General features: G+C 46.9%; 1 protein-coding gene across 1 annotated transcript; it reads left to right on the top strand.

The window, feature by feature from the left end:
• Positions 1–253: 253 nt before the first annotated feature.
• On the top strand, positions 254–19,195 carry Cdca8 (cell division cycle associated 8). The gene is made up of 10 exons (XM_059254941.1): positions 254–572; positions 682–810; positions 3,159–3,199; positions 8,182–8,254; positions 12,319–12,398; positions 14,866–14,930; positions 15,597–15,689; positions 17,171–17,297; positions 17,914–18,000; positions 19,021–19,195. Exons 1-10 carry the CDS (start codon positions 479–481, stop codon positions 19,063–19,065), a joined length of 834 nt encoding a protein of 277 aa, XP_059110924.1. The 5' UTR covers positions 254–478; the 3' UTR covers positions 19,066–19,195.
• The last annotated feature ends 1,705 nt before the right edge of the window (positions 19,196–20,900 follow it).

Below are 20,900 nucleotides of genomic sequence, written 5' to 3'. Positions count from 1 at the left end.
AGTTAAAGCTAAGTGGACACCAAGAAGCTCACCGGTCCGCACACACTCAAAAGCAAACCCGACAGTCTGGTTCCACTTAGCTCGACTCGGAAGTCGCGAAAAGAAGACGTAGGCCGCAATGACTTCTGGGCATTGAAGTCCTTCATGAGGATTGGTTGCGGGCTGGAGAAGAAGCTTTGTCGTGATTGGGCGTTGTGAGAACCGTCCTAAGACGGCGACTTGTTATTGGCTATCCTGTGCCCGTTAAGTTTGAATTGGGTGGCGGTTAGCAGAGGAGCAGCCTGCCTCTCAGCGGGAGCTGCAGGGTTTCCTGTTTGTGTGTTTCGGGGCCTGCAGGTACGCGTCCGCAGACTTCTGGGTACCTAGACTGCAACGACTGAATTCCCGGTGCTCCGCGGTCGCTCACCCGCTCTTTCCGGGTCTCACCCGCTGCCCGGCTGCTCGGTCCTTCGCTCGACGTAGCCCACACCCCGGCGCCATGGCTCCCAGGAAGGGCCGCACTCGCAGCACCAAGACCAGCGCGCTGCGGAACCGCAAGCTCGCCTCCTTCCTGAAGGACTTCGACCGCGAGGGTAAGGGGCGGATTCGCGGCGGTCGCGAGTGTCGGGCGGGTTGGGGCGCGGGTGCGACGGCGTCGCATCCTTGTTGACACGGGATCCGTCGGCTTTCCCTTCTTGGCAGTGCAAATTCGAACCAAGCAAATCGAGTCGGACAGACAGAACCTCCTCAAGGAGGTGGAAAACCTGTACAACATCGAGATCCTTCGGCTCCCCAAGGCGCTGCGCGAGATGAACTGGCTGGACTACTTTGGTAAGTGCTGCTAGCTTCTTTTCCGGTAGCCGACTAGGGCTTTTCTTGAAAGCTTTGTTGTAGGGACTCGTTCTTAAGGAGGTCTAACATAACCACCCGCGGGAAATTGCCGCCTGTCATAACTTACGAAAGAATGGCAGGCCCATAGGAAGGAAGCTGACATGAATTACCCCTCAGATGAGCATGATTAGGACAGCGCGTCTCACGCTCACAGCTGAGTGGGAGAGCACTAACAGACATATACCAGAGGTTAGGTAGCTTGATGGGGCTTTAAGGAAGAGAGCACCTTCAGGTCCGGAGGACAAAGCAAGCTTCTGATTCTTGAAGGCTTTCAGGGGTGTGGAGAGGGTGTTCCACACTGACATGACCAAGCTTAAGCTGGCCTGCCTGCCGATAGGCAAGGTCGCGGGCACTAGGTAGGACTATAAAGTTGTCCTGCGGCTTTACAGAGGAGGGAGAGAATTGCAAGGTCACAGCACAGCAACACGTTCTCGTCATCTCTCTGTCTGTCCAAGGAGAGAGTGGAGGAGGCATATCCATATTTAGGGGAGAAAGAGAGGGATTTGTGATCTAAATCCACCCTACTGCTCAGTCTCACCTAGGACTGTCATCCACCTGGGTAGGCAGACTTTTTCTCTTAATAGGCCAGGAAACAAATATTTTAGATTTCTGGAACTGGATGTCTGTTATAGTTCCAAAAGAGCCATGATGAATTTCATTTCTGGGCACACTGAAATGTCAACTTCACATAATTTTCACACATCAGGAAATACTGTGTATACTCACTTTTAAAAATGAATGAATAAGTTAAGAAAAAAATGATTTGGCGTTGTCAGAGGTGAATTAGAACAGTATGCTCAAACAGCTCTTTCTTGTGGAAATCGCCAGTTTAAAAATGAGCAAGTCACTTATGAACTGCAAAGGCAGGAGTGTTTTTCTGACCAGAGAAAAATCCCAACCATTTCCCACCACTTGTTAAACTTCAGTCCAACCTGGAGGCTCCTTTCTCTCCCATCCATTAGGTGGCTTCCACTTTCTCTATTTTCCTCGTCACTAGTAACTACCAGTGTGTGTCTTTCTTCCTGGGTAGGAGTGCATGTGATGCTCACAAGAGCCGTGATTCTTCTGACATGCCTTATTAATCCATGTGTTCATTCATTTCTCCAGAGTTGAGTGTCAGTCACTATGCTAGGTACGAGAGATGCAGTAAGGAGTAAAACAGGCACTGTCCCTCACTAGAGGCTTATAGGCTAGTGGAGAAGGGTCATTTAAAAACTCATATAGAAGCTGGGTGATGGTGACACACGCCTTTAATCCCAGCACTCGGGAGGCAGAGGCAGCAGATCTCTGTGAGTTCAGGGCCAGCCTGGTCTACAGAGTGAATTCCAGGACAGCCAAGGCTACACAGAGAAACCCTGTCTTGAAAAAATGTTTTCATATAGAATTAGAGTTTTTAAATACTACAAAAAAAAAAAAAAAATAGGAGTAGTAGCCAGTAAGTACAAGTTAACCATGATAGTAAGCCAGTTCTGTTTTTGAGACAGGGTCCCTTTGTGGCCCTGGCTATCCTGGACTTCTCTTAGGTAGACCAAAGTGGCCTTGAACTCAGAGATCCACCTACCTGCCTCCCGAGTCCTGGGATTAAAGGTGTGCACCACCATGCCAGACAGTAGATCAATTTTAGAATGGCAAAATAAGGCACAGAGATACTTTACTCAGGCTCTCATGTTACAGGCAGAGTCTATTTTAGCCCCAGGCTTTCTGTTTATAAGGCCCAAGATCTTAACTGTATACACAGGATTCCATGAGGATTTCTAACAAGAGGAGCTAACCTAAGTTTTCATTCTACAAAGACCTTTTTAGTCTGCACATTTACTATGCCAGGTTTTTACCAGGACCAAGAGATATTATCTCTGGAATTCAGTTCAGGCAGGAGTAGACACCTAAGTAGCTTTAGTAGCTTTTGAGTAATTTGCTATGTTCTATTTATGTATGTATTTACAGTTTGCAGCAGTCATTATCATAGAAACATTAACAGTTTGAGTGTGGCGTTTGAGCTGAATTTTAAAGAACAAATAGAAATTTGTAGGGTAGGGAAGTGAACTGAGCAGAAGAAATACTAGGTATCAAAGCACTGAGCCATGGGGACAGCTGCACTTGGGAAACAACAGGAACTTTGAGGACATAGAAAGTAGAGTAGCTACAACAGGGAGGAGTCTGACTGAAAGATTGATTGTGAAAGGCAGTGCTAGACCAAAGGCTTCATTGATCCAGTTTGAGAAAGATAATTGATAATTTGATTGATCATTCAAACCTCGTAGTAACTAAATATGATGTTCTTTTTAAAGCCCTTGGAGGAAACAAGCAGGCCCTGGAAGAGGCAGCAACAGTAAGTGAACCCATCCTGTTTTTGAGTTGGTTGGTTTCTAAGTTTAATTCTGTCATAAAATCCTACTGTTGGGTATGTACTGTAGAAAAGGCTTCATCAGAGGACATTATCTGTGTCATGCATGAAGTCCAAATAGATCTCAGTCCTTAAAGGGAGTGTGTTGTGTGACACCCCCCTCTCCTGTGAGTTCCTCATCTTGGGTTGCAAGCAACCATGCGTCAGAAATATTCAGAAAAAAATAGATTGCATCCACACTGCCTATGTACATACTTACTCTCTAAGTGCCATGCAGGGGGGCGTGGAAGTATACAGCAGGTGACAACTAGTACTTAACAGGTCGACCCACCAGGTGGGGAGCCCCACTTGGCAAAGCCGTGGAGTCACTGACTGTAAATGACTGGTTGTTTCTGTCTGTAATTTTTCTCATGTGCCGCTTCCTTTCTTCCCTAATAACAGCTATGGGTATTTTCCCCACTGTTTGTGTGTTTATCTTGTAAAAATATTCCATCTTTGGTACATGGGTACACATGCTGCTGTGGATGGTCAGGAAGATGATTTCTACTTAAGCTGTATATTTCTAATAATAATAGAATATTTTTTGTAACTGATGCAGGAGAGAATAGTATTTTCAGTCACAAAGACAGCTAATTTTAGACTCCAGAACATATTCAAAGCAAACTGGCTGCTCCTGGAGACAAATACACAAGGATGAATTCCCAGGTGTTTATCACTGATTCAAGGTCAGACTTGAAGCAACTGTTTACTTTCTGTCTGAGAACCCTAACAATAGGCTAAGTGCTTGGCCAAGCGTTACTGGCTGGCCAGTCAATGTGACCTTCCTAGCCTGAGAGAAACTGTGTGATTCCTTAAGTGTATCAGTTTGGCTCTGTCTCTGATTGTTTACTCAAGAAATGCTTTGTGACCCTAAAAATGTAACATATAATTGTCCAGAGTTTGGCTGTCAGAGAGAGAAGGAATGAGAGAGTGTCAGAATGTGGGTGTAGGTGTGCGGAGGGAGTCTGAGGAAAGAGAGTGAGTGACTAGGTAGGATAGAGAGCAAGAGAGATTTTCAGAAAGATTCTGAGATGTATGTATATAAAAAGAGATACATAGCTGTATGTTAAGAGATGTAGATGTGTGGAGACAGATTTCCAGAGAAAGATTTTTAAGATGAAGTAAAAGAGAAAGTTACCAGGTAGGTGGATCTCTGTGAGTTCAAGGCCAGCCTGGTCTACAGAGTAAGTTCCAGGATAGCCAGGACTGCTTCACAGAGAAACCCTGTCTCGAAACCACCACCACCACCACCTTCCCACCCCCCACCCCCGCCAAAAAAAAAAAAAGAGAGAGAGAGAAGTTACCATCAGAAAGTGTGTGTTTCCTTATTTACCTGTCAGATAGATGGAAACTTATTTCTAAATACCGTCAGATTAAAAAAAAAAATTTTTTTCTAATATCTGGCTACTCTGAGGTCTTCTATTCACAACCCTGGAGCAGTTCTGGGGAGCTGGTCTCCTCCAGACTGTGTTGGGTTTTGACTTGTTTAGAGAGAGTTGAAAATATATAATAACACATGTTTACGTTATATGCAAATACTATTCCATTTTATTTACTTTTTGATTTCCTGAGACAGTCTCACCCAGGCTGGCCTAGAAGTTGTGGTCTTCCTGCTCACCTCTCCAGTCCCTTTCCTCTGCCCTCTTAGAATTTCCTGAGACTACAGAAATAAGACGATCTTATATCAGAATATTTGGCCTTTTAGCCTGTATATCTCCATGGTTACAGTGGTGAGAGTCCTTTGCTAGTCATAACAAGCATCTTTCAACCTTGCCCGAGTTTGTGTTAATGAAGTGACATGGAAAGTCCTCAGACAACACTGGATGGGGTCCTGTTGCCAGGGAACTCAACTGTACCCTCAGAGGATTGGAGCTAAGAGCACCTCCTCCTGTGGAAGGAAGGGCTAAAAGTAAGCTGGTCACCAATGACCAACAATCAGTCATACCTGTACACTTCCATACACTCAAACAGAGTTTGAGAGCTACCAGGGGTGGGGACGGGGGGCACAGCAGAAGGGCATGGGAGTTCCATGGCCTCTCCCAACACCTTGCCATGACATGTGGTAGGGAAGTTTGTGTTTTTCCTTTCCCTCTGAAAGGTGAATAATGTTAGTCTATGAAATAAACTGGTAATAGATTAGTTTATAAACATATCAATGTAGATCAACAAGGGAGTTCATGGGCATTGGGGGTGGGACTTAAAGTAAGGGCTTAAAAACAAGAACTTGAGCCAGGAGGCAGTGGCGCACGCCTTTATTCCCCAGCACTTGGGAGGCAGAGGCAGGTAGATCTCTGAGTTCAAGGCTGACCTGGTCTACAGAGTGATTTCCAGGACAGGCACCAAAACTACACAGAGAAACCCTGTCTCGGAAAAACAAAAACAAAAAAATCTATTAGGCTGTGACCTACCCTAGGAAACTGGGAAACATAGAGATTGTTCTTATCATGCCACACTGCTAAAGACTCAGTCACTTTCCGGAGACTCAGAGACTCAGTACACCATAGCCCTTTTCATGTCTTTTCCTAGCATCATTCCCAAGACTGAAGGCAGCATGGTGGGAGGCAAAAATGAAGGATTTCTTTCTTCAGACACCAGCCACATCTGTGATGGCCAGCAGCCGTGTTACTAGTAGCAACCATGTTGGACAGCACAGCAGTAGAATGTTTCTGTCATTGCAGAAAGTTCTGTTAGACACAGTTGGGAGCTAGTCCAGCATTGGCCTTCACAGAGTCCTTAGGCATGATAAAATCATATATAAACAGTACGTACACACACTCGCCTGTTTTCTTGGGGAGAAAGTTTATCATAATTTGAATTCATCAAAATTGGAGTCCTGGATTGAAAGTTTACAGTGACTTGAGGGTTCACAGTCTTACTGAGTAGCTGGTGTTTATCAGCTTCAGAAGTTAAAGAGAATAGGAGCCAGTTGTTGAAGTGTTGAGGGGTGTGTGCTGTAGGAGGGTGGAAACAGGCAAACCAACCAGAAGCCAGTACAGCAGTCTTACTCCATGCTCTCTTGTTATAATAAGTTCCCGTGATTCATTTCACTCATCCCCCTGCAGAAACCCAGAGTTCATGTTTCAAAACATTCTAGCTGAATCATGCTCATTAGCTAATATGTCTCTCTCATTTTAAATTAGTCAGATATGTAGAACTGCAAATAAACCTGATGTAATGTGGGAGATCCAACACTACCACACCAAACTGAAAGAATTCCAATTTAGCTTTGATTTGAAATCCAGGGAAGAAATGATACTTTGGCCCCAAAGCTCCTAACTAGGTTTATTGGTGCTCCCAAGACCACTGTATAGCCAAGCTTACCTTGAACATGTTGATCCTCCTGCCTCAGCTTCTCAGACACTGCAGTTACAGGTTTGGTGATTCCCTATGAAGACTCCCAGCCTCAGCATCTAGTTACACAGGTGGCAGTGACCTATCACAAGAATGCAAAGCAGAACAAGCAGGGTGACATAGTGCGTGTGTCAAAGTTCAGAGGAAGCCGAGGGTAGGCATGGTGGCTCACACTTTTAATCCAAGCACTCAGGACACAGCAGTAGGTGAATCTCTGGAGATGGGGGGCAGCCTAGTCTACATAGTGAATTCTAGGACATTTGGGACTACATAGAGTGACCCTGTCTTAACAAAACCAAACCCGAGGAAGCCAAGTATAAGCTTCCAGGAGTCCCCTTCCAGTGGAGTCACAGGACAAACTTAATTCCATGTACGTGAACGTTTTCTTAGCAGAAAAGCTCACTCAAGACTCCATATAGATTTTTATGAGGGCATCCTCTGCCTAGAAAAGCAGGTGTTGATAACATGTAAACTATATTTATTTGCACTAAGTTTAAGCACAGAGAACTATTGTTAGCAGGAATAAGGAATCCTGAAATCCTTGTTCTCAGAAGCTAGCCAAGGTCCAACCTCACAGTTAGGCCTGTAGTGTTAACTCTTGCACTGTGTCCATAGACTGCCACTAGTAGTGAGTTCAAAGCCTGCTAGGTAGACATCCCTAATCTGTTAGAGAACTGTTTCTTTCTTTTTTTTTTGTTTTTGTTTTTGTTTTTCGAGACAGGGTTTCTCTGTGTAGCTTTGCGCCTCTCCTGGAACTCACTTGATAGCCCAGGCTGGCCTCGAACTCACAGAGATCCGCCTGGCTCTGCCTCCCGAGTGCTGGGATTAAAGGCGTGCGCCACCACCGCCCGGCTGAGAACTGTTTCTTGCTGAGTGTAGACAGCCTCAGAATTCTCCTAATCACTTTCTGCACTCCGTGCCAACCCACCCATCAATCCTGTGCCACTCATGCTTCGTGGGACTTCAGTGTTCCATGAAGAAAGGACTGACTACGAACCCAGTCTCCTCTTGGCTGTGTAGGAAGACCCTGTCTGAAACAAACCAACCTCACAAATATGCAAGCAAAACTGAAAAAGTGTTTTCTCACATTCTGAAAAAGTGTGTGTGTGTGTGTGTGTGTGTGTGTGTGTATACAAACATACATACATGTATATATGGACAGAACCAAATCAATAAGCTCTCTTTTTTAAAAAATTTATTTAATTTTATTTTATGTGCATTGGTGTGAAGGTGTCAGATCTCGTGGAATGGTAGTTACAGACAGCTGTGAGCTGCCTTGTGGGTGCTGGGAATTGAACCTGGGTCCTCTGAAAGAGCAGCCAGTGCTCCTAACCCCTGAGCCATCTCTCCAGCCCGATAAACACTCTTCTAAACAAATGGAATAATCATGGTTTGCCTCTGAGGAATGACAGGAGAGGCAAAGAAACAGAACCAGGAAAGAACACATAGCCAGAAGCAAGTTATTGGCAAGGTCTTAGGTCTTGAGTTGTGTGGTAGGTTTATAATTAGTTTGTACTTTGATTTACTGTTTCTATACACGCTGGACTAAGCCTGTGCTTTCTGGCCGTTTGTCACAGGCTGATATAGACATCACAGAAATAAACAAGTTAACAGCTGAAGCTATTCAGACACCTTTGAAATCTGTCAAAAGTGAGTACTTTTCTTTTGTATAATTTTATTTGTATGTGTATATGTTTATAGTATATGTGAGTGTGTGTGGAGACAGAGGCTAACATTGGGTGTTAATGTCACTTTATTGATGTAGGGTCTCTTGCTGAAGACAGAGCTTGCCTCTTCAGCCAGTCTAGCTAGCCAGCTTACCACATGCCCTCTCTCTACTCCCTGAGGGCTGGGATTACAGATGGGATTTCCCTGGGTTCTGGGTGTCTGAACTCCATTCCTCACGCTTGCTTGCCTGGTTTCCATTGATCCATCTCCCAAGACCTTTAGTAATTTGAGTCAGAGTCTGTGTGTTATGCAAGAGAGCCTGGAACTGGCTATCCTACTTCAGTGCTGGGATTAGAGGCATGTGCCAGCATGCCTGGTGTGAGTGCATTCACAGCCCCTCAGGGGACAGAGAGCTGAGGTCCAGACCAGGCCTCATTGGCGTGTCTCGCTCTGCTGAGACTATTTGGCCCATGGTTTTGTGAGTATAAAAACTTGATTTGTGAAAGGAGGGTATTGGGAGGTGGTGGTGCATGCTTTTAATCCCAGCACTCTAGAGGCAGAGACAGGTAGTACAAAGAAAAACTAACAAAAGAAAAAAAAGAAGGGTGTGTGTGTGTGTGTGTGTGTGTGTGTGTGTGTGTGTGTGTGCTGGAAGCCAGGCCTCAGTGCCTCCAGAAGTATTTCTCTCTAGCATCATCAGCAGGACTGAAAAGAATTGCAAAGAAACACCTCAGCATTTAAGTTCAGTGAGCTGCCTGTGCAGAATCATCTCACAGGCATATCCCATACTGTGGGACTGTTGCTACATTTGTTTGTTTGGGAATGGGCTGGTGTGTACTACAACTTACAGTAATTGGTTCTCTTCTACTAAAGGTATAGATCCAAGGGATTCAACTCAGGTCATGAGGCTTGGTGGCAGCACCCACTGAACCATCTTGCCAGCTCAGAAGCAGTTCTTTGGGAAGCCAAACTATAACTAATGAGCCTGGAATCAGGTTGGGTAGATTAAGGCATAGACCTTTAAAAATAAAAAATAAAAAAGAACTGGACCACATGCCACTGTCATTGCTTGGTGGCAGCTTGATGCATCCCATCCTGGTGAGGGTTAGACCTTACCATGCCTGGATGTTCAGGCTGCTCTCCAGGGGGCGTTTGACAGTCACCTGAACCAGAACCATTGTTAATTCTGACAGCTTCCATCACACCTGCCTTGTAGAGTGAAGAAAGCATGAGGTGTTTGCCCCCTGCATACAGGATGGAATTGGGCTAGAGTTCCTGGCCGCATGTTCAGTCTGTCAGGTCCCTCTATATTTTGTTGGTTGGTTGGTTTGGGTGTTTTGTTTTGTTTTTTAAAGATTTATTTATTTATTATGTATACAGAAGAGGGCGCCAGATCTAATTACAGATGGTTGTGAGCCACCATGTGGTTGCTGGGAATTGAACTCAGGACCTCTGGAAGAGCAGTCGGTGCTTTTAACCTCTGAGCCATCTCTCCAGCCCAGGTGTTTTGTTTTTAAGATGGAGTTTGCCTACACAGCCCTTGCTATCCTGGAACTTCTCTGTGGAGACCAGGCTGGACTTGAACTGGCAGAGATCTGCCTGCCTCTGCCTCCCAAGTGCTGTGGTTAAAAGTATGCACCACAAAAAAAAAAAAAAAAAAAAAAAAAAGGTGTACCACCATGCCTCTACTGTCATATGTTTAGATAATATCACTTTTTCTTTGAGTTCCCTAAGTTTTGCTTACTTAATAGTTAGTGGGTAGAACTGAACACACCAGGCCCATCATCAATCAGCAGTTAACAAGTGTTCTTATAACCAACGCTTTGACCTCTCAGCTTCAGCTAAAGGGAAGCTATTAAATGAAAAACAAACTGAGCAGTACTGGGGAGAGAGAGGCAGGTGAATATGTAAGTTCGAGGCCATCCTGGTCTACAGAGCAAGTTCTAGGACAGCTAGGGCTACACAGAAAAACCCTGTCTTGGGAAACACCACACACACACACACACACACACACACACACACACACACACACAGAGGAAGAGAAAAGAAAAAGAAAACCATCCATGGTGGCACATACCTGTCATCCCAGTATTTGGGAGGTGGAGGCAGGGGTATCAGTAGTTCAAGCTCAGCCTCAGCAACAGAGTGAGTATGAAACCAGCCTGGGTTACCTGAGACCGTCTCAGAAAACACACACACACACACACACACACACACACACACACACACACACACAAACACACACAATTATTTTATGTGTCAAGGTCACGGCTAATAAAAAGGGCTAGAGTGTTTAGTCTGATCTCTCCCACCACCATGACTCAATACCTGAATTTTCTCTGTAACCCCTGCTCAAGATTTTCTAGCTCCTAACTTGTATTTATTTAGCAAATTTGTTTTGTTCTGTTGTTTTGTTTTGGTTTGGTTTGGTTTTTGGTTTTTTGAGACAGGGTTTCTCTGTGTAGTTTTGGTGCCTATCCTGGAACTTACTCTTTAGACCAGGCTGGGCTCAAACACACAGAGATCCTCTTGGCTCTGCCTCCCCAGTGCTGGGATTAAAGGCGTGCGACACCGCCACCCAACTCTGGTGTTTTTATTGTTGTTGTTTTGTTTGTTTGTTTGTTTGTTTGTTTTGTTTTGTTTTTTAAGATTTATTTATTTTGTGTGTTTGAGTGTTTTGTCTGCATGTATGTATATGCATCACATGCATGCCTGGTGCCTGAGGAAGTCAGAGGGGGCATCAGATGCTCTGAAACTGGAGTTCAGATCATTGTGAACCACTACTTCAGTGCTGGGAACTGAATTTGAGTCCCTATAGAGGAGCATCAAGTGATTTTAAGCATTGAGCCATCTCTCTAGCCCTCCAGGAAATCTTTTTTTTTTTTTTTTTTTTTTTTTTTTTTTTTTTGGTTTTTCGAGACAGGGTTTCTCTGTGTAGCTTTGCGCCTTTTCCTGGAACTCACTTGGTAGCCCAGGCTGGCCTCGAACTCACAGAGATCCGCCTGGCTCTGCCTCCCGAGTGCTGGGATTAAAGGCGTGCGCCACCAACGCCCGGCTTCAGGAAATCTTTTTTAAAAAGAAGTTTTAAACAAAGAAAACAATCAGAGTGGTTTAAAAAAAAAAAACAAACAAACAAGTAAAAAAAAAAACCCACTATGTAGTGCTACCAAAGGACCAGCCCAGCATTCTGATTAAGACAGATTTGGGCTAAGAGTGATGGCATGTACCTGTAATCCCAGCCAGCACTTGGGAGGTTAAAGCATGAGAATTCCAAGTTTGAGGCCAGCTTGGGTTATATAGTGAGTTTGAAACCTGCCTAGGTTATGTAGCAAGACGCTATCTCAAAAAACAAATGAGAAAACTACCAAAAAAACAATAACAACAACAAAACAGATGAGTATGAGACCTGGTGCTGCCGCTTACTAGTCCAGATGGCTTTAATAAACTCACCAGTTGCCTTATATATAACAGGGTGTCCCCACTTGACAAGGTTATAAGACTTGAAACAGGTACTCTGTATAAGAATGGGTGTGGAGGGTTGTTGCTTCTGTATCCGCAAACCCTAGAATTGTGCCTGTAGTTATTTGTGGAATGAATGAACATAAGGCCAATTGGACAGTACGAAACACAAGTTATAAAAACTACTAGTAATAGCCAGATGGTAGTGGCACATACCTTTAATCCCAGCACTTGGGAGGCAGAGGCAGGTGGATCTCTGTGCGTCTGAGGCCAGCCTGGTCTACAGAGTGCGTTCCAGGACAGCCAAGACTACACAGAGAAAACCTGTCTCAAAAACAACCTCCACCACCCCAAAACAACTACTAGTTATCACATTGCTATTTGTAAATAACATTATTATTATAGTTACCTTAGGAAGAACAAGGAGTACAAGGGATGTTTAAGATGAATGATTCCAGCAGAAATAACAAATTCTCATATCTGAGGGGCTCTTACATGGAAGGCAGTGCTATGGACACCCCACCCCACCCCCACCCCCGAGCTGAACAGGTTTCGAGCGAAGTAACTCTTAAGACTGTTTGTTACAGAGCGGAAGGTAATCCAGGTGGATGAAGCGATAATGGAAGAAGAGGAGGAAAAGAATCATAAGACTCTTCGATCTACAAGAGTAAGTAGGAATTCAGGTTAGGGAGTTACACAAAGACAGAAAGACTTGGGATAAGGCTGGAGAGATTATTAGTGAAATTATTAAGGCCACTCCACGTAGTTAAAAGGGAAGTTTATTTTGTGGGGTAACTCACAAATGAAGGGATAGTTTACAGGGTCTGGGAAAGGTGTAGCACAGTCCGGCAGTGTTCTCTGGAGAACTCTGCTCGGTCTACCTCCAGCATCCAGGGTCCAGGAACCAAGAGAGCCGGCACATCCAGATCTCGGGTCTTCAGGGTCCTCTCTCGGCCCCACCTTGTAGGCGTGACAGTTACCAAAGCCTCATGGGAGTTGGAACTTCCAGATCAAAGCTGGAATGGCTACCCACTACAAGAGGTGGTTCTGCACTTTAGAGCACTGGCTGCTCTTGAGGACCCTAGTTCAATTCCTAGTGCCTGTGGAGGCTCACTGCTGTGTGTAACTCCAGTTTCAAGGGATCTGACACCACCTACTGGCCTCCATGGCTCCCAGGCACACTTGTGGCACACATACATACATGCAGGCAAAACACCTGAACAAATCAATTTTTTTTTAATGTGGAATACAGTGTTGTTCTGGCAGAGTTCACAGACTGAGAAGATTGCACTTTATGTGTCAAATAGCACAAGTCACTATAGATACAAGTGTAAAGTGTGTGGATCAGGAAGAAGAGGGAGGAGGAAGCTGTAGGACACACCCAGCCAATCCTTTCAGAAGAAGCTTCACTAGCTAAAGAAGAAAGGGACAAGAGTTCAGGACAGGTGAGGAAAGTCTGTCTGAGGAGCAGGAAGTGGTTTGGTATGGCTGGGATAGAAGCTGTGAGAATAATGGAGGAAAGTAAAGACCAGATAATGGATGCTCATATACCAAGCTTGAGTTTCCATTCTGTCAGCTAGGCACTAGTAAGAGCTGTAAGAGCTGTCGTTATTTCAGAACTATTCAGAATGAATGGAAGAGGGAAAAGGAAGGCAAGGGGCATAGTAAGGATAACCTGAAGTGTAGTGCCTGTTTAAAAAGAAGTAGGGATGTTTCTGGGGTGAGTGTTAGCAAGAAAAAGTGAGATAACTGATCCAAGCTAGTGGCAGCTCATGGACTCTGGACTGACAGCTGGGGAGCCTGCATGGGACCACACTAGGCCCGCTAATGTGGGTGACAGTTGCGTGGCTTGATGTGTTTGTGGGTCCCCTGGCAATGAGGCCAGGACTCACGTCCTCCCAGGTACACGAACTGGCTCTCTAGAGCCCCGTTCCCTATGGTGTAATGCCTTACTCTGCCGTGATGCAGGCGGGATGGGCTTGGGCTTGCCCCAACTTGGTGTGCCAGCCTGTGTTGACTGCCCAAGGAAGGCCTTACTGCCTATGAGGAGGGGATGGGGATGGGATTGGGGGGGAGGGGGTGCGAAAGAAGAGGAGGGAAGGGGAACAGGGGTTGGAATGTAAAATGGAAAAAAAAATTTTTTTAATAATAAAAAAAAAAAGCAAAAGAAACAAAAGCTGGCCAGAAACAAGCCAAGCTAAGGCTGGGCATTTATAAGTAAAAAAAAGAAAAAAGAAAAAGTGAGCTTGGTTGGCCTAAGAAAGGAGAAACCAGAGATGGTAAATGCTTTCTAGACTAGACAGTGGCCATCCAGTGACTGTAGGACCCCTGAAAAGGCAGAGCCTCTGATTAAGGCTCCAGAGAGCACCTGCCAATTGCCTGCCCTGCTGAGTTAAGTACTTTTCAGGATGTGTAGACAGGATTCCAGCCTAGAGCTCAGCAGGGTGGAGAGACTCTCTGACCCTGGGTCTTTATATATTCATCCCAGCTGAGAAGACTGTGCTGGAGTAAGCAGAGCGGGGAGCTGCTGATGTGCGCTAGAGGGGAAGTAGAAATGAGATCCTTAGAAAACTCCCACGGATGGCCGGGAAGGGAGACAGTGGGGCCAGAAGGAAAGTAGTGGGAACAAGCCAACCTGAACAGCCCATCAGTGAGCTCCAAGTTCAGTGAGAGAGCCTATCTCAAACAATAAGGAGAGGAACACTAGGGGGAACACCCAACATCCATCTCTGGACTCCCTGTGTCACTCATGTCTGAGTGCACACATACACGCTTGTGTATACACGCAAGATTTCCCTTTAATCTTGACCCGTGTCTTTCTTCTATCTCAAGTCCTCAAGTTGTACGTATTTTAATCACTGAATTCTCTACAGAAGCCCTTGTGTGTTTGGTCTGGTTTTTGAGATAGCCTCACTGTGTAGCCCAGGTTGGCCTTGAACTCACTGTCCTCCTGCCTCAGCCTCTCAGGTGCTGGGATTACCAGCATGTGCCACTGTGCTCAACTGTGATAAACCTTCCTATGTTGAGTTTTACTTTTCCTTTCAAAAGCTGGTTCCCCTTCCCTCTGTTTTTATCTTTCTTTTCTCCTTTGCTAGGCTCTGTGTGACTTCAGGTTTGTTTGATTGTGCTTTTAGGTCAAAAGATGCCCTCCATCCAGGAAGAGAGCCCAGTCCGTACAAGGAAGAGGCAGGAGCAAAAGGTAATGGTTTCCTGAAATAGATGTGCTGCTTTGTTTTTGGTGGAGAAGTCCGTTCAGCATGGTAGAAACAGAAGCAGAGAGAGCTCTGGGAAATGAGGCATAGCAGCTGGAACCACTTAATGTGGGCACTGGGGATGTGGGGCCTCTGGACAGCAGGAAGTGCTCTTAACCGTAGAACCACCTCTCCAGGCCCATAGTTTCTTGAAATGCCCTCCTGATCCTGCTTAGACTCTCCATGGGCTCAAATGGATCATGCGGACTCCACTGTAAACCCTTTGAGGAGAAGGGAAACAACTTAGGAAATTAGGCCCTGGACTGCCTGTCTCTGAAGGGCAGACCATGTCCTAACAGACGTTAGCCACCTGCCTAGAGAGAACCAGGCTCATGGTCCGCAGGCTCTTCCACCTGGCTGGGAAGTCCCATGCTGCCACAGGCTGCCGGGTTCAGCCTCTCTGCTCCTCACTACTGTGTGATCTCGGGGAAGTTCTTTACTGTGATGACCATCTGTGGCTATAAATAGATACAAATTGTGCTCCCCTCCCAGGAACTCAGAGGGTTCCATAACGTGATGGGGGCAGGACTGCATCTGACAAGACCATTGCCTCTAGCTACTGCCATCCTTGCACCTGTGACTTGACACCCCTCGTGGCTCTTTCTTCCCTGCAGGTTAAGCAATGATTTTGTGACACCAGCCATGAGCAGGCTGGAGCCATCTCTGGTGAAACCAACCCCAGGCGTGACACCTAGATTTGATTCCAGGTAAGTACCGAGAGCAGCCCGTGGATTGGGTGGAGCCCAGCTGTGAACAGTATAGGTAATGCTCCTGAATCTTCGGTGAGACACCTCAGAGAGAACACACACAGTTGAGCTTCCTACCATTGGCCCTCCCCTGACACTGCTTTCAGTTCCTTACCTGATGAGGGGAAAGAGCATTGGCCTGTGATGACCAGAAGGCCTGTGCTTTTAGCCTTCTCTGATTCTGTTCAGATGGTATTGGAAGCGGAGTCTTATTCCTTATTCCTGTACCCTTGGAAAGAAGAAAATTGATAGCATCTTTCCTGAAACCAACATAACAAGATTGTTTACAGCAGAAGCTAATACCTGCCCTGGGGGCTAGCTGATGAGGCAGGAAACCTGTGTCGCCACAGTTAAGGCAGAGTGATGGTAGCATGCACTGGTAATCCCAGCCCTCAGGAGATGGAGGCAGGAAGATCAGTTCATGGTCACCCTTGGCCACATAGCCAGTTTGAGGCCAACCTGGGCTACATGAGACGAAATGAGAATGGTGTGTGCTCCAAGGGAGGAGCCTCCCAGTCACAGCAGTTCTCCCAGGCTGCTTCCCAGGTGTACTGCGGCTCCTGTTGCTCTTGGACATAGAGAAAAATAGGGAATTAAGACCAATAGCTTCAGCCGGGCGGTAGTGGTGCACACCTTTAATCCCAGCACTCGGGAGTCAGAGGCAGGTGAATCTCTGTGAGTTCAAGGCCAGCTTGGTCTACAAAGTGAGTTCCAGGACAGGTTCCAAAAGCTACACAGAGAAGCCCTGTCTTGAAAAACCTAAATAAATAAATAAATAAATACTAATAGCTTCTAGGGAGTAGGACAGAAAAGGGCTATCTCGGGTGAGGAAGACTTCCCACTTTTTTATTATTTATTTTTGGTTTTTCAAGGCAGGGTTTCTGTATCGCCCTGGCTGACCTGGAGCTAGCTCTGTAGACCAGACTAGCCTCAATCTCAAAGATTCGCCTGGCGACTTTCTATTTCAATTCCTACTCCACTGTTTGCGACATCTACTTACCACCATTTTGGAGGAAATACATACTGAAGTTCTGTGTAGAGAAGGATGTCTCAGGGATTAGTGTGATGTTGTCTCGGAATCCCGCTCCCTTAACCCTGGAGAGGTCCTCGGGGTGGAAGTACTGAGCTACGTTTGGACGCACAGGAACCCGTGTGCTTCTGGTTCTGTGGATGAGTGGGAAATTACGGAGCTTTGGCCCTCAGTTTGCATGGGTATGAGTTGACTTTTGCTGGATGTATGTTTGATAATTGCAGCCTCCTTTCTCCAGCTGTGTTTAGTCATTACAGCTTGAAAAATGTTTTCCCTAAATTTAGAATTTGCCTTCTTAGAAGCGTGTGATTTGAAAACTACAGCTTGAGACCAGATGGGGTTGGAAGGGCTTGTTGTGAGGGTGTCATTATTCAGTCTGCCAAGCCATCTTCACTGAGTTCTCCTCTTTTAGGGTTTTCAAGACCCCAGGCCTGCGCACTCCAGCAGCCAGGGAGCAGATTTATAACATCTCCATCAACGGCAGCCCTCTCGCTGACAGCAAAGAGATCTCCCTCACTGTGCCTGTGGGTGGTGGTGCGGTAAGTGGCATGCTGGGAAGCCATGCCCCAGTGTGCTGCACAGCGAAGCCTCTTTCCCCTGAGTTGGCTCCCCACGCCTGCCTCACAGACCCTGAGGAATCCCTTCAGTGGGTGGATCCTAGTCACCACACTGCCTCAGCACTCAGGACCTGGTGTTCTCTCCCAGGGTTGTGGCCCAACTGGGAGGACCCATGCCCAACTCTGGGTTCCGTCTGTGTGTACAGTAATGGCTATTAGGGGGAGCGCAGAGGAAGGCACACTGGGGTAGGGCCGTGACCTCCAGCGGTCTTGAGAGATTCTGAAACATGCTGGTCTGGTTCTCAGTGCTGCAGAGTGGGTTGCCAGCCTGCATGAGTGGAGGGCGTCTGATCTCAGACTTGGTCTGTGTGGCATTGTACTTGTGTAACCCAGCCAGTGGTCCACTGATAGCATTGATGGCGTCGTTGTCTCCTGAGGTCTAACATACTGGTACTGTCCGCCTACATTATCATTTCTCCATCCTAGCTGTCTTCTGTCACCACGTGCAGAATATCAAGGGGACCCTGAGTTCACTGGCTGCTGCCAGAGGTTCCCATCTGGAAGGACATGCCATCTAACCCTTTCTCCCTCCATGCAGAGTTTGCGGCTATTGGCCAGTGACTTACAGAAGGTTGATATTGCTCAGCTGAATCCAGAGGCCATAGGAAACATTAAGAAGCTCTCGGTGAGTCCTGGGTTCGTCTCCACATGGAGAAGCTTGCCCTTTGCACTGGCCTTTGTGGGGCTTTGCAGAGCACTGCCCAGCTCTTACTTTACTGTCAACACTGTTCCATTTTCTATCTTAGTTTAAATTCTCAAGAGGAATAGCCCGCCTACAGCCCAGTCAGCCGTGCTTGGGTGTGGGCGGGAGCTTGGGGTACAGGCATGGCTGCTAGAGGCCCATCTTTGTGTACATCAGGAATGAGACAAGCCTTGAGCTGGGGTCCTAAATATGTACTGAGGTCCCATAGACATCTGTGACAGTCATCCCCCAGCATCAGTGTCTCTCTTAAGAAATGAGTCTCCAGTTAGTCTCTGATTACTTTACAATACAAATGAAGAACAAAAGGAAGAGTCCCTGAGATCTGGGCTTGGGAAGCTGGAGAGCCAGCTCAGTAATTAGGCCCACTTGCTCTTTCAGAGGACCCAGGTTTAGCTCCCAGCAAACATGGTAGCCTGTAACTCCAGTTCCTGGGGATCCAGTGCCCTCTTCTGGCCTCTGTAGACATTAGACACATTCACACACACAAAATAAAAATAAATCAGTCTTGTCGGGCTGTGGTGGCGCACGCCTTTAATCCCAGCACTTGGGAGGCTGAGGCAGGCGGATCTCTGTGAGTTCAAGGCCAGCCTGGTCTACAAAGTGAGTTCCAGGACAGCCAGGGCTACACAGAGAAACCCTGTCTCGAAAAACAAAACAAAATAAAAATCAGTCTTTAGCCGGGCGGTGGTGGCGCACGCCTTTAATCCCAGCACTTGGGAGGCAGAGCCAGGCGGATCTCTGTGAGTTCGAGGCCAGCCTGGTCTACAGGGTGAGATCCAAGACAGGCACCAAAACTACACAGAGAAACCCTGTCTCGAAAAACCAAAAAAAAAAAAAAAAAAAAAAAATCAGTCTTTAAAAACAATCCTGTGCTTGGGTAGACTACGCTGACTGGGCTGGCATGCCTGGCATGTCTTAAAATGACCTCTCTCTCCTCTCTAGAGCCGCCTTGCCCAGATCTGCAACAGCATACGGACTGGCAAATGAGAAGACAGCAGTGGCGACGGGGCAGCAGAGGTGGCGGCAGAGCGCACATCTGTCCTCTTCCCCCAGCCTGTGGGGCGCTGGATGGAGAGTTTCACTTGCGGACACGTGGGATGGTGCTTCTGTCTGTCTGTCTGTCTGTCTGTCTGTCTGTCTGTCAGAGAGCTCCGGTGTCTTGCTGCACACCTCTAGTTGTTTGGATCGGGAACACAGGCCTAGTCAAGGGCTCTGTGTGCCTGGTGCAGAGTGACTGTGAGCTGTCTGTGGCTCCAGGTCCCACCAGCCTGTAGACTGCTTGGAGCCTTGTCCTGGAGGCCTTACGAGCAGGGCCGTGTGACTTGTGCTCTGCAGGGAGCAGCGGGGTCCTGTGCTCCTGCAGGAGCCGCTGCACAGCTCTCTGTGGTAGTCAGTCTTGTTATTTCAGTCCTCTCTAGTTTGTCTACCGCTGAGGCTTTCATGCACGTTGTTTTCTGAGCAGTGGCATTTCAGCCAACTTGTCCTACTGCAAGATTGCTGTTTTCAATAAATGTTGGTTTGCTTTGGTTTTTAAGTCAGTCCTCAGCCTGCCTGTTGTCTCCAGCTGTGCTGCAGTCACGCCGCAGCTCCTGGAGTGGGCATCCCTGGACAGCTGCCTTCTCAGGAGTGGGGAAACCTTTCCTATGGGCAAAAGCACTGACCTCCAAAAGGGACTCCAAGATCCAGGGCTGTGGTAACGCAGGCTAGCTGCGTTCCCCACACTTTGTCCCAGGAGCTAAGGAAGATGAACCAGAAGACATCAGAGTAAACCTGTGTGGGGCTTGGCCAAGAGGGACAGGGCACCCACCATCATGCTTCTTGCTCACTTCACAGTCCTGGGGCTCAGGCAGGGCTCTGTTTCCTCCAGCTCCCCACACTGATGGGCTGCATGGAATGCTGGTAGCAGAGGACTCTGGGAAAGAACTGGGGGGCATCGCTGGGTATGCCCTCTATAGAGAAGAAGCCTCTGGTTGCTGGGCTTGCTGGGTATGCCCTTTACAGAGAAGCCGCCTCTGGTCAGAGGTGGAATTTGGAAGAGAAGTGACAGCCTACAGCTAACCACACCTGAGGCTTCCATCTCTGTGTTGAGCCTGCCCTCAGGGGTCGGGTGGAATTCCACACTACCCAAAGCCAGGTCTATTGTGCTGCCTTCTGTTTCCAACACTGGCAGCATAAACTCAGTTGAACAAGATGCACAGTGCACACACAGTAGGTGTTTTGACTACACTGTCCCTTCCTCCTAAAGAAGGGTTGAGTTCCCCCATCCCAGTGTTTCAGAGAATGGGCTTGATAACGTTGAACAAATTGCACCCTCGGTGTTTGGGTTAGTTTGGCAGAGGTGAGGTGTGACTTCTAGTTCAAAGCCCCAGAGGTGACATCTTCCTCTGACCTACTTCATCCCTCTGGACAATTTGTACCAGAGCTGCTCAGGGTGGAAGAGCAGATGCACCGTGGCATCCTCCCTCAAGACTCCGGGGTACCAATAAAAAGAAGGTTCCTCCAAGTCCTCGGGGCCCTGGGATTTTGAGGAGCCCCTTGCTGGACAGATCCTACATGTCTTTCCTTGAGACTAGGCCACCCTGTGAAGTAGTTTATCAGTGAGAGAGTGGACATCAAGGCATTGTTCTTTGAAAGCCAGGCACAACCATTCTCTCAAGGTAATGAAAGGCCTGTCTCCAAAAATAATAGGGAAATCCTATGCCACCAAAGGGCTTCCATCTTCAGGGTGTTCCCAGGACCCCTGAGAAGCAAAGCAAATCTCTGTCACAATATACACCTAAATCTGCCTACCTTGTTACACCTAAAATTCAATGTAACACACA

This window comes from Peromyscus eremicus, chromosome 2 (assembly GCF_949786415.1).
Source record: "Peromyscus eremicus chromosome 2, PerEre_H2_v1, whole genome shotgun sequence".
Classification (NCBI taxonomy): domain Eukaryota; kingdom Metazoa; phylum Chordata; class Mammalia; order Rodentia; family Cricetidae; genus Peromyscus; species Peromyscus eremicus.
Note: the sequence above shows the minus strand (reverse complement) of the source record. Positions and strands in the feature narration are given on the sequence as shown.

Bases quoted from the DNA above. Each gene is read 5' to 3' on its own strand.
- Cdca8 (XM_059254941.1), top strand. From the start codon at position 479: ATGGCTCCCAGGAAGGGCCGCACTCGCAGCACCAAGACCAGCGCGCTG. The intron at 573-681 runs GTAAGGGGCGGA...CCTTCTTGGCAG, and splicing joins GAAGGACTTCGACCGCGAGG to TGCAAATTCGAACCAAGCAA. The intron at 18,001-19,020 runs GTGAGTCCTGGG...TCTCCTCTCTAG, and splicing joins GAAACATTAAGAAGCTCTCG to AGCCGCCTTGCCCAGATCTG.